Below are 13043 nucleotides of genomic sequence, written 5' to 3' on the forward strand. Positions count from 1 at the left end.
ACTACCCGAGTCGTGGGACACTTTGAATCGTAAAAATTACGCGGCTGTACGCGAGAGTGCAAAAAAAGAACCCGGGCTCTACCCCAATTTTTTTTTTTTTTTTTTTTTTTTCGTGAATAAATTTTATTGTACCGACATCAGGTACGTGGAAGAGTAGCTCGTGAAGGGGTTGAAGGTTGAATTTATAGCGAGCGACTGCCGGCTGGTTGAAATTTTAATGCCCGCTGGGGTACACATGCGTGTCTTTTTTTTTATCGAAGAAGTTTCGCCCGCAAAAAAAAACGCGATCGATTGTCTTCACGGTCGTTGCGTCCATACGAGGAAACTCGCGTCGTAAACTTCCAAAGCCAAAGTTTTACGACTCTCGGCTTGGGAAATGTTGCGAGCACGTTGTGTAACTCGGCGTTGTGACTCGAGATAGTTCACGTGGACTGTTTTCTTGGAAAATAAATTTTCCATCAAATAAAGCAACGCTTCATCGATTGGTTGTCACGAGACTTTAACGAAGCGTCAAAAGTACACTTTGATCTTGTCTTGCCCAACTAATAATTACACTCACTCTTCGTCTAAACAAAAAAAAAAGAAGTAAATGACCAATCGTGCGTCAATCACGTGTATGCAGGCAGGCCTACTACTAAGTACATACATTACAAGAGCGTAAAGCGAAAAGTCCGTTGAGTACGTTTGGCCAATGTGATTTCGCCCCAGCACACACGTATTGATATACACCTAACAGTCTACCCCCACGTAAGGGTTACGTAACCAGCGGAACAGCAGCAGCCGAGTGGATTTTTTTCAATCAACATATACATACGTGCGTGCACGCATTACACGTAACACGCGACCCTCGTATACAATGCGCAATATGCGGCAGCTATGATCGCTCTAGTGCCGGCATCGAAGTCACCCCCGACGCCCACGGTGTATACTTGCGCTACGTTGCACGTCAAGAGAGCAGCCAGCACAACTCGAGGCCAACTTGTGTTAGACAGCGAATTCGTCATTACAAACTCTATACATATATAGTAGGTATATATACATACGGTACAGTGTACAGGGATGGTAATCGTCGTTACGGTAGGCCATCCCTCCTCCTCTTGCTCCTTGCGCGTGTGCATGACAGCCTTTTTCCCCCCAACTCGACAGTTAGCTTAAACACGCACACGTGTGTGTGAGTACATCGAGCCAAAATCGATACGTAAACGCGCGTGGCAGATGCGTGCACTCCCCATGTGCGTGTGTGCCTGCTTCTATCAGTTTTGGCTGGCCTGGGTCGCGTGCACCCCCACGAACCTCTCCTCTCTCTCTCTGTTGTCCCGTTTAAAAAAGAAGAAGGGAAAAAAAATATTGATCAGAGGGACGCGTTCGTGACTATGTGGGTCACTGTAATGCCGGTGTGTACATACATTGCAGTCGGCCAATCGTATGTATACCAACAAATATGGAAATGAAGTCAAAGACACTCGGGGCCCCCTTTCATACGTATACCCTCGCGGTCTAACCTTTCTCGCTGATAGATCGCTCGACAAATTGTGGGGAGGGGTATGGAAATCGGTGGGATTGCATTGTATACTTGTCGCTACGCTAATTGCGGACAAAAAAAAGTGAAGGCTAATGGGTGTTTGTCGTAGCTAGGATAGCTATAATTATTACACACACATACACTAAGTGTATTTATTAACGGGCGCGAGTCTTTTTGCGCGATTTGTCTATTTTATGGTACCTGTATGTGCTGTCGTGTCACACGGGTATTAGGTACTGTCTTCATTTTTTTTTTTCCCCAGATCCCTCGGTGACTGACGAGTTTCAATTTTTCACGTTGTCTCATTTACATCGGGTCTCGACATGTCCGTACGGCCCTTATACACATTATATTTTCGTGCCAACTGAACGTTTTTAATTTCCCGAGAAAAATTTAGAGGAGAACATTATTTGGGAGGACCCATGCACACCCGCACAGGCACTTACTTGTATGATACAGTTATCGTCTTAACAACGTCCCATTACACCGAGAGCTGCGTTTTTTCATATACTCGCAAATGGGGGCCCCCATTACCCTGATAATGATGCACCCGTACACCCCTGACACTGCGAAGAACGCAATTTTAGAGACCGCGAGTAGTTTATAGTATATATACCCATACACGCGTGCTCCACTTGTGAATAAAATACTAATGAATTAAAAATGGAAGAAAAAAAAAAAATTAATGATAATAATGCATCGCAGCCGGCACACGCGCGCGCGCCCTTGTAGGTACTTTTCTCCCGGCCTACATGTGTACGATGCGCCAGTGGTATAAGTATTATAAATGCACATAACATAAAGATGTACATATGCGCGAGGGGCGCGAGGGGCGCTCGTTACTTGATGATATCTATATGCGTATACGCGCGTGCTTTTCCGCGTTTCTGTATATGTTACACGTATACGAAAGGAGAGTACTATGCACGATATAATGAGGACAGTCGGAGGAAATCGTCGGCTGTTGTCTTAGGGGAGCTCCCGAAGGTGCGCACATGTACGAAGGAGGGAGGAAAAGGCAGTCGGTGACAGACTTCCGGAGGAAGTCGAGCCACGAGCCGTGACACGGGCCGCCTTGCGCGTATACCCTTGCATAACGCCTTGTAACGAATAAAAAAAAAAGGGGGGTACAGGTACATGTATATATGATGTTGTCGGCTGATGGGCCATGCGGGCTTTTTGCGAATGTGTAAGACGTGGAGGTGCGAGAGAGATTTGCGCGGTGTTGAACACCAATATCGGTGTGGTTTTGGATACATTTCGACCCTAGGTATACGTATATTTTTTATAGATCTGCGGTTTATTTGATCTTACGTACTTACGCGCGCTTGCGTGAAAATTTTTAAATGTATGTTGATTGACATTTTTTCGCGGATTGCGATACGATTTGAGTTTCTCGTTGGAGCTTTAACTTATACGAAACAAGAGAGACGCTATTATTTATAGAATTGACTTGTGTTGATACTGCACAAATTGTTTGCATGGCTTCAATTTAATCCATAATTAATTGGATTTCGGTACAACCAATAGATTATTAAAATGGTTATGTGTGGAGAAATGTATTACCATGGCTGGAGGGATTGTGAAAAACCTTTTTTTTTCCAAGAAAAACAGCTTTTTTTTTAATCCAGCATAATACGTGTGGTAAAGTGACAGTAAGCTGAATTCTGCTGAGAGCTCCGAAGATTTAGATGGATTAAATGGCTTTCTCAAAACGCAGAGAGAGCAGAGAAAACTTTTAACAATAACCATTCAGAGTATCAGAAAACTGTGTGAAATTTTTTAAATTTGTTTTTAACCACAAATTTTTTTGTTGATGAAATTTCATATTAGCATGTTTACAAATTAGTTGATTTTAGATACAAGGAGTATTGGAACAATGAAAAAATTGGAAGTAAGCAAATCAAAGTTTAACCGCAAAATTAAAATCTGAGGATACGAGTAACTTGAAAAGTAAAAGTAAAAATGTTTTCTAATGAAAGGGGAGAAAAAAAAACCCTCGTCGAAAAATCAAATTTCTTCCACGCCCCGTATCGCATGCGTATCCGCACAGTAGGTACAATTGAAAAGAGCCAACGGAGCAATAAGAATACAAGAGTTCATCCTTCGCCCTCAAAAAGTCTGTTCTCCTGCACCCGTCGACTCTTCCTTTTTCCTGGGACGACCTTTTAATTTCCGCATCCGAGAGGAAGAAAGAAAAAAAAAAAATCCCCAAACCTCTAGCCCGTTTGTGATGGCGCGTGTGGTACTATCATCATCGTCCCGCACACCCGCGCTCGTATCCTCTCGACGGACAAAAAAGCGGTGTCTTCGAGGAGCACAACGGAGTCGAGGGGGGAAGAAGCCTTATCCGTCTTCCGGGGGGCTCGAGTCGCGTGCGCGCTCGTGCGCCGCCCCCTACTCTCTTCGTCTTCCCTCCTACGCGTCCTTTTCGTTGTTGTCGTTTCATCGATGCCGCCCCCATTTTCATACTGTACTTACTGCTCCTCTTTCGTTTTTTTTTTTTTTTTTTTTTTTTTTCTGATGAGTACGGGTATATTCATAGTACCGCGCCCTATTTGTTTCTTTCTTCTTTCAAGTGTCCTGTTTCTTAAAAAATACGTTGCACTCGTGCGTACGTGTACGTAAATAGCGCGTGATTCCTCTAAGTGTATTTTTTTTCTTCAATTTTCTTAAACTGCGCTGCACGTTTTGTAGTTTCTGAGGCAAGAAGGAGAGGTTCCATACGGAAAATTTGACGGTGACGATGAATTTTGTTGCAACTATACTTTGGACTTGGTTTTTTTCGCTTTTCACATTTGTTGGAAACGAATTGATTTTTATCTTTTAAGTTATTTATATAGTAAATTTTCGGGGTTTTGTATATCATTACTTTTTTTTAATTTTTATTATTTTCTTATGATGCATGATGTTAAAGAGAAAAACTACAGCTTTCCTTGTAGATTTATTGGAGGAAGAAAAACACTCAAAAAAAAAAATAATAATAATAAATACTACCTTTCCACCTGTACTTTAATCGCGTGTACGTACACATGTAATGTACGGTGCATCAAAAACAACCGCGAAATAACCTTTACGGCATGGGATAAAAAAAAAAAAAAAACCTCCCCAACCCAACAACTGCGTCGCCCTCCATCCTTGTCTCTCTCCCATAAATTTTCCAGGAGTCCAAGCCCTTCGTGGCCGTACGATACAATCTGATTTTCCCCAAAAAGACAAACATACATACATACAGACATCACTTTCCCCGTCACCCCTCGCGCTCAGCCCACGGGTGATATGTATATATATATATTAATAGGTGCACAGACGCTCAATGCAGGAATCATCCGAGGGCAATGCCTCCGCCCTCCCCTCCCTTTTGGGTCTCACCTATTTTTGGAGGCACAAGTCAAACCGTTTTCCATCTACCATACACATATAGGCTTCCGGCAAAGCGTTTTCCTCCCCATACGAGTTTGTTATACACTTACACGGGTGGGTTAACGAGGGCAAGCACGTGCAAGAAGGTGATAAGAAGGGCCTTTACTGCGTGTGTATTTTCGTTCGGGCATTGCTCTTTTCACCCCCAGTGATTTTTTTTTTTTTTAGTTTTTTGGGTATGTCATTGCCCCCTTGGATTATACACACATGAACGCAGTTTTCCCGAACTCCTTAGTTGCAATCGCTGCATATTTTAATTTGCTGTTTTTTTGGAAACATTGATTGTTTCTCCCAAGTTTTCAAGTGGGAACAAAAATAATAGTCGTCATCAGCGAAACTCCGCTTAAGCGTTACTCCAAGAGATTTCGATGCTCGGATGAACAGAACCACACCTGGATCTGTAATACGTTTTGTGTGTTTTCCGGTGCCTCATAATAATCAAACTCTCAAAGGATACCCGATCAGACTGATGGTTTTCTCTCTCTCTGCATATAACGTAATGTATCGTAGGTAAAACAATCGGTCGAGTTATGCGTGAGAGGTCTTGACAATTGCCCCAAGTTTAGCGAAGGGTAAAAATTTTGTTGTTTACCTTATCGGCGATGCTCGAACGTCGGTCGTTAAGGCTCTCTCGGTCGGTAAGGATCGGGATACGAGGTACAAACGAGCGAGGGTGGAGGAGACGCAGCAGCGCCTTGGACTGGCAAGTCAGGTCTTTCCTCCCCGTTCATCCGGCGGTCCATTCGTTCATCGATCGAGCCTTTACCATGTATCCCGAGTCCCTTCTCGCTTTGGAGCTCGTGGTGAAAAAACGCGGGAAAGGTTTTTTTTTTTCCACAGCTTCGGAAAATTTCCGCAAGGCAATGTCGAAGGGGAAACGCGTTTTCGATACCTTCGAGTAAGCGTGGGAATTTGAAATTCTCGAAACGAACTAAATTTTCATTGCTTTTGGGAGGGTCTCTTTTCATGAAATCCTTGCCTTTGGCTTATTAACATTATTAGCAGATGTTTAAGTTTATACATCAAAAACACTCGAAAAAACAAAAGTTACTAATCCATTTAGGATTGCTACAGTAAATATAAACTTTGGGCTAAAAAAAAAAATATGTTGTAGTTTATTGCAGTAAAGGGTTGAAAGCAAACGTAAGCTAACAGTTTAGGCGGGAATCAGTAAACCAATCGACCAAACCAAAAGTCGAGCGATTTTTATCACACGGTTTTATTTTTACTTCTTTGTATGTAAATGGAAAAAGTAAAAAATTACCAAACAAATAAAACCAGCTGTCATCGATCCAAGCGCGATGACAGAGTTGGAACACGAGGCGCTCTGCTTCCAAAAATAGCCAGCTCGTTTATACCGCGTGTCAGCAATCACATGTGCATGCGCGTCACCCAAAAGTTGGAAAATCCAGGGAGAGGGACGAAAAGGATGTTCGAGCATCTTGTGTGGGAAATATGTAAACATATTTTCCCTTTTAGCACCGAAAACGACCATGCGACCTTAATCTCTCGAGTTCGAGATGTCGCCGTATCCACAGTTAGGCTGTATAGATAGCCAACTGTTACTGTCACGTGTCGTTGATAGTTAAATAACATTGGACAGTGAGCTTTATTTATATTATTAACCGTTTAAAAACAGTAGAAGAATACAGGAAACCCATCGAGTTGTTTTTAAACAAGCGTAGGATTTCTCCTGCAATCATTCGTTATCTCAAGCACCAATGCATCAGCCCAGCGCTACTCACGTACAACGGGAATCCCAAAAACTTGAAAAACACTTGCAGTTGTATGAATGCGGATGTAATTTTATTAGGTAGCCATAAGCACTTGCGAGAGTCTTTCCCCTCTCGAGTCCAGCGACAGGCACTCTGCAACCCAACACCCCGCACAAAGTGCCTCACGCAACGCCTCCGTCCCGCGCAAACATGTACTCGAGTCACCCGAAATTTACGGTTGCCATGCCTTCCCTCCAACGATTTTGTATGCGGCATCTCCTCCACGTGTGTGGTGTTTGTAAGACCAACGCGACCGCATCTACATGCTCTACCGTCTCGCACCTATACATGCACACGGAGCTTTGTACCCTTCATACCCGCATCACGTACTCCGTACGCGTCGTTGACCCCATTGCCTCGGGGTTGGTAAATCCTTTTTCATCATCCTCGTCAAGATAAAATTGCAAGTTATGGTGATCGTGCTCATGATTTTTTTTTTTTTTTTTTTTTTTTTACCAGCGTCATGCAGTCGAGATTTCGATGGTTGATGAGGATACCATGAGTATGAAATACACCCTTTTTTTCTGAATAATTTAAGGTTCAGTGGTCAGCTGAAGGTGGGGCTAGCCTGTTAAGTGTGAAAAATTTACATCGATTTTACGAATGACTGCGTCCTGAGCTCCGTTTATTAATGGTATGTTTATGTTGGTCAGATAGCGATTTGAAGGGTGTAAGTATCAAAATAAATTATAAATATTGTCACAGAAGTGATGTACAGTTTTTTAATTTTTCTTTTCTACGTTGTTGTTCACATCAGTGTAATCCTATATCGATACTCTGAAAAGAAATGATGAAACTTTTTTTTGAGTTCTGTGTAGAAAAAGTCGTTTAAAATGTTGAATGTTACATTAAACATCTTGTACATGAAAAAAAAAAAAAATTTTAATAATTCGTGACATTAAAAACTAAAATACAATAAAATTAAAAAAAAATATTAAGCTATTTGGACTGTAAATGACTCATACCCAGTCGTTCATTCGTTTTCACTTTCAATACTTTATTAAACGTACATTGATAACACTAATGACCGAGCTTACAATAAAATAACACATTTACGTTATACTTCTGCTTCGAAATGGTTCTTTCAAAAATTCTTGCAGTGCTCCTTCTTATTCAAGGTAAGTATTTTGTTGTTGCCATTGTATATTCCGTAGACGAAATTGTTAAATCTATATTATGTATACATACATCAAATAGTTTAGTAATGTAAAATAGCGCAGGAAAAAAGTACGTCATTCCCTCACAGCTATGAACTGCCGTTCGAGCAAAAGGTGAGAGGTTAGCCCGAGAGGTGATGCCATACTTTATTTCCGAGTCACAAATGCTATTTTTTTACCTTTAGTGGCTGTAACGACTTTTTTTCCTAACTACAGGATTCAGTGTGCAGCCTGATTTCCTATAGATAAAAATTGTATCCACTGCTCACTGAGAAAATATTTTTAGCTGTGAATATGATTTCTCACTCAGGAAGAAATGTTGCACTTTCAATCCTGAAATGGGAGAAGAAAAGTAGTAGTTTTTGCTAAATTACAGTACAATAAAAAGTTTTGCTTATTTAGTTTCCAAAGCTGAGCTAAAGAATTATGCTGAAAAAGAGTCGCTTTCATTTCTCGACGAGGTTAAAAAATATACACCAAATCAAGAAAGTGCAGCTGTAGAAAATGTGAAACCATCTGATGCTACAAAACGAGGCAAGAGTCGGGCAGTAGAAAAACATTCTGATAAAGGTAATAAATATAAATGTTTGTTCTTTTGATTGCATATTTGATGGAGTAGTAAAAGCGTCAAATGGATAATTTATTTTAGTGGTTCTTATTGCATAAAAAATTAAACATTGAATTTTGAGTATCATCGATAATCATGAAATTGACTAATATTCGTGAAAAGTTTTTATCAGACTTTTATTGAATAAAAAATTGTGTTACAGAGGTCACCGAGATCGGCCAAGATATAAGAGAACAGTTTCCATTTCACGTTGCCATTATATGGAACACGAATAATCGAACTTTCTACCATTGTAGCGGGGCACTTATAACAAAAAATCTTGTTTTAACGAGTGCCTATTGTGCCATGTACAATTCGACCGAGTATACAGTCATCGCTGGTAGCTTGAACCTCAACGAAGATGACACCCAGGAGATTCCAGTTGAAAGAATCATGATTCATAGCGAATATGTGCAGTAAGATATTAATTTTCAATTTTGCATCCAAAATTATGAATCAACACCGTCTAAAATGCAATTAAAAATGACTGAACTTTAATTTCATGTGAGGCAAAAAAACTTACAATTAGATGCAAGAAAAACGCCAATAAAATTTAATTTAATCGTATCGTTATAAATAAGTCCGAAAAACTTTTTTATCATAATTTTATTTAGTTAATTTTTGTTAATTTTAATTGATTTATATATTATATTCAAAATATTTAAGTAACTATTTCTGTTTATTTAATTTTTTTTTTTTTCAACTTTTAACTAAAAGTAATTGAAACATTTGGTCAATAACATATTGTTAATAAAATTTGGTTTACTTTTTTAAATTTATTATTATTTAGGAAAAGTGAACGAATAACTTTGTAGTCTTAATTTTCTAAAAATTTTCCTTATTTTTTAGAATATATTTTAGACCAATTATTTTATGCGCTACTTTAATAAAAAAAAAAAAAAAAAAATCGTAAAAGTTTCTGATGTTTATTTGAAATTTTTTTTTATTTTTACGGAAAAAAAAATTCATTCATTCTTAATCGTACTTCTATAGATTTTAATTTATCGTTTTGGACTGAGTAAATTTTTTTATTTGGTGGTACCAACATTAAAATACATCATTACTTTCTCAGCATGCCATGCCTTGAGCCATACAAAAATCACGATGATATAGCCATCATGCAACTGGAACGAAATGTGAAAATCAACAAGTTTGTAAATATCGTAAATCTGCCTGATGATCATGATGCACTAGTGGTTCAAAACGAGAACAGCACGCTGACTCTCTATCGATTTACCGAGAAGGGTTATTTATTGAAATTTTTTAAAGTACAACACTCTGGGTTTTGTAAATGGCCAACAACCGATATCGAGTCATTGTTACATAAATATTGTATCTCTAATATTCAATATACAAGATATGAAGGGGTAAATACTGCAAGTTCATAACATTAAGTATAAAAAAGATAATTATAAAAGTATTGATAATTTATGTTTCCCAGGATAAGTATGGCTTGCCTCTGACACAAAAAATTAACAACAAAACTGTGATAATTGGACTAGGTACTACAGACAGCTCTATCTTCACCAATATTTTCATCTATAACAATTGGATAGTTAATGTTATGAATGGAATAAATTTGCAAGTTCGCAATAACCACGATTTCAATTACAAATACACATACAAATACTGGGACGAATTTTCGTGCAGTAGACATGCAGTCTGATGCTAGCTATTTTTTTTATTTTTCAGAAACTTAAACTTTATACTTGTAAAATCTTAAGGAAACTTTTCAAATTTTGTTTTCTTTTGCGTACAAAAGTTGAGACAAATAATGTTAATGTCACATGAATCATCCTGAAACAGTACAAAATATTTGTATTACCAAAATGTGCAAGAATTGTGTCATATTACTAATGTAAGAATGAATAAACAATAAAGATAACCTTGGTACTCGCCTTGGTATATATTTCTCATACTTTATTTTCATTAGAAAAAAAAATTTTTTTTAATTAAAAATGGTAAGAGTGAATAATTTTTATCAAACCTTTTTTTCCTGTAAAAAAAAAATAAAAAAAAGTAATTATCAACTAACCTCAGCTGTGAAAAATCTCGTAAAGTAGTAATTCCACAGCAGTTCTTTATCAATTTTTCATCTCTCAAGTTCTGAAAAAACGTCTTACCTCATTGTTTTCTCCTACAAATAAAAATAAAAGTCCTCACCTACAGGTGACAAAAATTTTTTTTCTTGAACCTTAAAATTGATCACGTACGTCTCTCTTTACACGCCCAATAAATCACCCCCTCTGCAATACCGCTTATTGTTTACGTTAAATGAAATTATGATTACCTTTCCATCCCCCTGCCAAAAACCCTGTACTTGAAAATGCCATACACTACAAAATCCCCATCAGGATATGAAAAATCCATCAATACCCGATGGCCCCGAAAAAATTGGCACCCATCAAACCCCCTCTCGATGCGTTGCAAATCGACTTCAAAAAGATGTGGGTCCAAATACCTCGCAAACGTCAATGACCCTTCCGTCTCGGAACTCCATACGCACACCCACAGGCTGTGTCACAAATGATGCGGGCGTTTATAGATATCATCCACGTATACAAATCTATTTGTACCCACAAAAGTATCGACACTGCACCGTGAAAGGGAAAAATGAAGGGGGGCGGTATCGAGCAAAGCCCGTCATTGTCCAGGAGAGACTATAGCCCGGTGTGGAGGGCAAAGGGGCCCGGCAGATAACGTAAATAGTGCAACGACCATACATATAGACATTGGAAAAACGCTCGCGCTATCGCTCGGTTTAACTCCTCTTCGCAGGGGTTGAAGCCCTCAGTTATATATAAATGGTACACCGCGTGCAATGTAATGTCGACGAGGGTCCAAGTGAGGGGACAAAACAGCTGCTCGAGCGTTTTATGATGCCTATATATACGTGTATCGAGTATACAACTGATTCATAGCCCCATTGCGCAAGAAGTTCGCTCGTGTTAATATGCCCGGGACACCACCGTACACGTGTCCCCGTATACCATATTCATCGTGTATTCGGTTATTATTTTTTTTTCCACGGGCCATAATATGTAGAGAGACGGTCTCCCGATGGATATACATACATGCTCACCGGTCGATGGATAATGCCATTCCACATAATCTTGCGTGTACGCCAGTGTGTGTGGTGCCGATTAAGCTTGCACGGCTCATTGGACTTGGGTTTTACCTGGTGGCTATGTTGATGTAGCGTCGTTGGGTGTGTCTATACAGATAGGCGTGAGGTTCGATGCTAGGAGGAAATTTCGTTAAGGCTTGGATGATATTATGTATGTCTGGTAAGCTTATTGAGATTGATTGTACAGAAGCGCCGACGTGTAGATTATTTGTGACAATAAACCCGTGTGGTGCTTTGTTCTGTGGTATTATTTGTTGATGATAACCGAGCACCGTTGATAATATCGGTTTACAAAGAAAGACTGAGGGATTTGTAAAATTAGAAAGCTTAATTTTCTCGTGTAATCCAATCATGAAACCAAAGTATTTATCCATATGGATGGCATCAGCTGGAAATATAAAAAAAACATGTTTGAATAATAAGTGTACCTATAGCACATAGACTTTCTTCTCTAACACAATTTTTAATTGGTACATCTACACACGTGTCTCAACATTATTTACCCAAGGGATAGACTATCAATTATTGTTTGTAGGTTTTTCGTCAAATAGTTTTAAATAAATTTAATAGTATACCCTTTCGCTTCAGATTAGAGAGTTTATTTCGATTCTTTCAATCTACAATGTACTTATCTAATAGAAAAAGTCCAACTTTCTGCTATCGAAATATTTGACTGTTAGGGTATTTCCAATTTTTCGAACGTACATACATTAACTGCAGTACATGCATACGTATACTTTTTAACTAGATATACGTACACCATGCGTATGAACGGTTACACAAAAAGCGTATGATACTAGCTTTTTAGAACTATCGTGATATTTTTCATTTGAATGTTACAATAACATATTATCATAATCTTGTTACGGTCACTCGATTCGAAATTAATATATATATATATATATTATTACCTTCAATTTATTTTAGGTATACGGCAAGATGTAATCAGAAAAATTGTTGTGTCATGAGTTAGTTGAAGAGATTTTTTGATGTATAATCTTATACTGTATTTTTTTTTATTTTTTTTTTACTACAAATAATATTTTTTTGCTACTATTCCTCTAAAAACATTTACAGTTTCTTATCATATTTCTAAATCTGCAACAAAATAAACAAAAATACATTCTATTATATTTCACTTGCACTCCACTTTAATGTATAGGTTAACTGATAACACATGCATATGTACTCGTATTTTTATGAAGATGAAACCGAGATTGAAAGGAAAAACTGAAATTTGTTAAAAAATTTTATGAGTAAAAATAGTGAATCTCACACAATACTGAATATTTTGAAATACATGAAAACAATGAAATTGCATGAAATGTTACGTTACATATACCTAAATTTAACGTCCGTATGACCAGATAACCGGATATGAGGACCTGTAGTTATTTGGTGGCAAACAGTTACCCAACTCCTGATAGAGAAA

The 13043-nt window shown here is 38.4% G+C and overlaps 2 protein-coding genes across 2 annotated transcripts in view; both read left to right on the forward strand.

Annotated features, from left to right (window-relative positions):
* The window catches only part of LOC106639302 (M-phase inducer phosphatase cdc-25.2), a 113337-nt gene that overhangs the window by 22413 nt on the left and 77881 nt on the right, over positions 1 to 13043 (forward strand). The window lies entirely within an intron of this gene.
* Positions 8231 to 10206, forward strand: LOC149374475 (uncharacterized). Its single transcript, XM_089593250.1, has 4 exons — positions 8231 to 8447; positions 8648 to 8900; positions 9557 to 9851; positions 9926 to 10206. Exons 2-4 carry the CDS (start codon positions 8791 to 8793, stop codon positions 10148 to 10150), a joined length of 630 nt encoding a protein of 209 aa, XP_089449376.1. The 5' UTR covers positions 8231 to 8447; positions 8648 to 8790; the 3' UTR covers positions 10151 to 10206.

The sequence above is a fragment of the Copidosoma floridanum genome, unplaced genomic scaffold (assembly GCF_036245765.1).
Source record: "Copidosoma floridanum isolate Cflo_tuat_1 unplaced genomic scaffold, Cflo_Japanese_pri ptg000019l, whole genome shotgun sequence".
In the NCBI taxonomy this organism is placed as follows: domain Eukaryota; kingdom Metazoa; phylum Arthropoda; class Insecta; order Hymenoptera; family Encyrtidae; genus Copidosoma; species Copidosoma floridanum.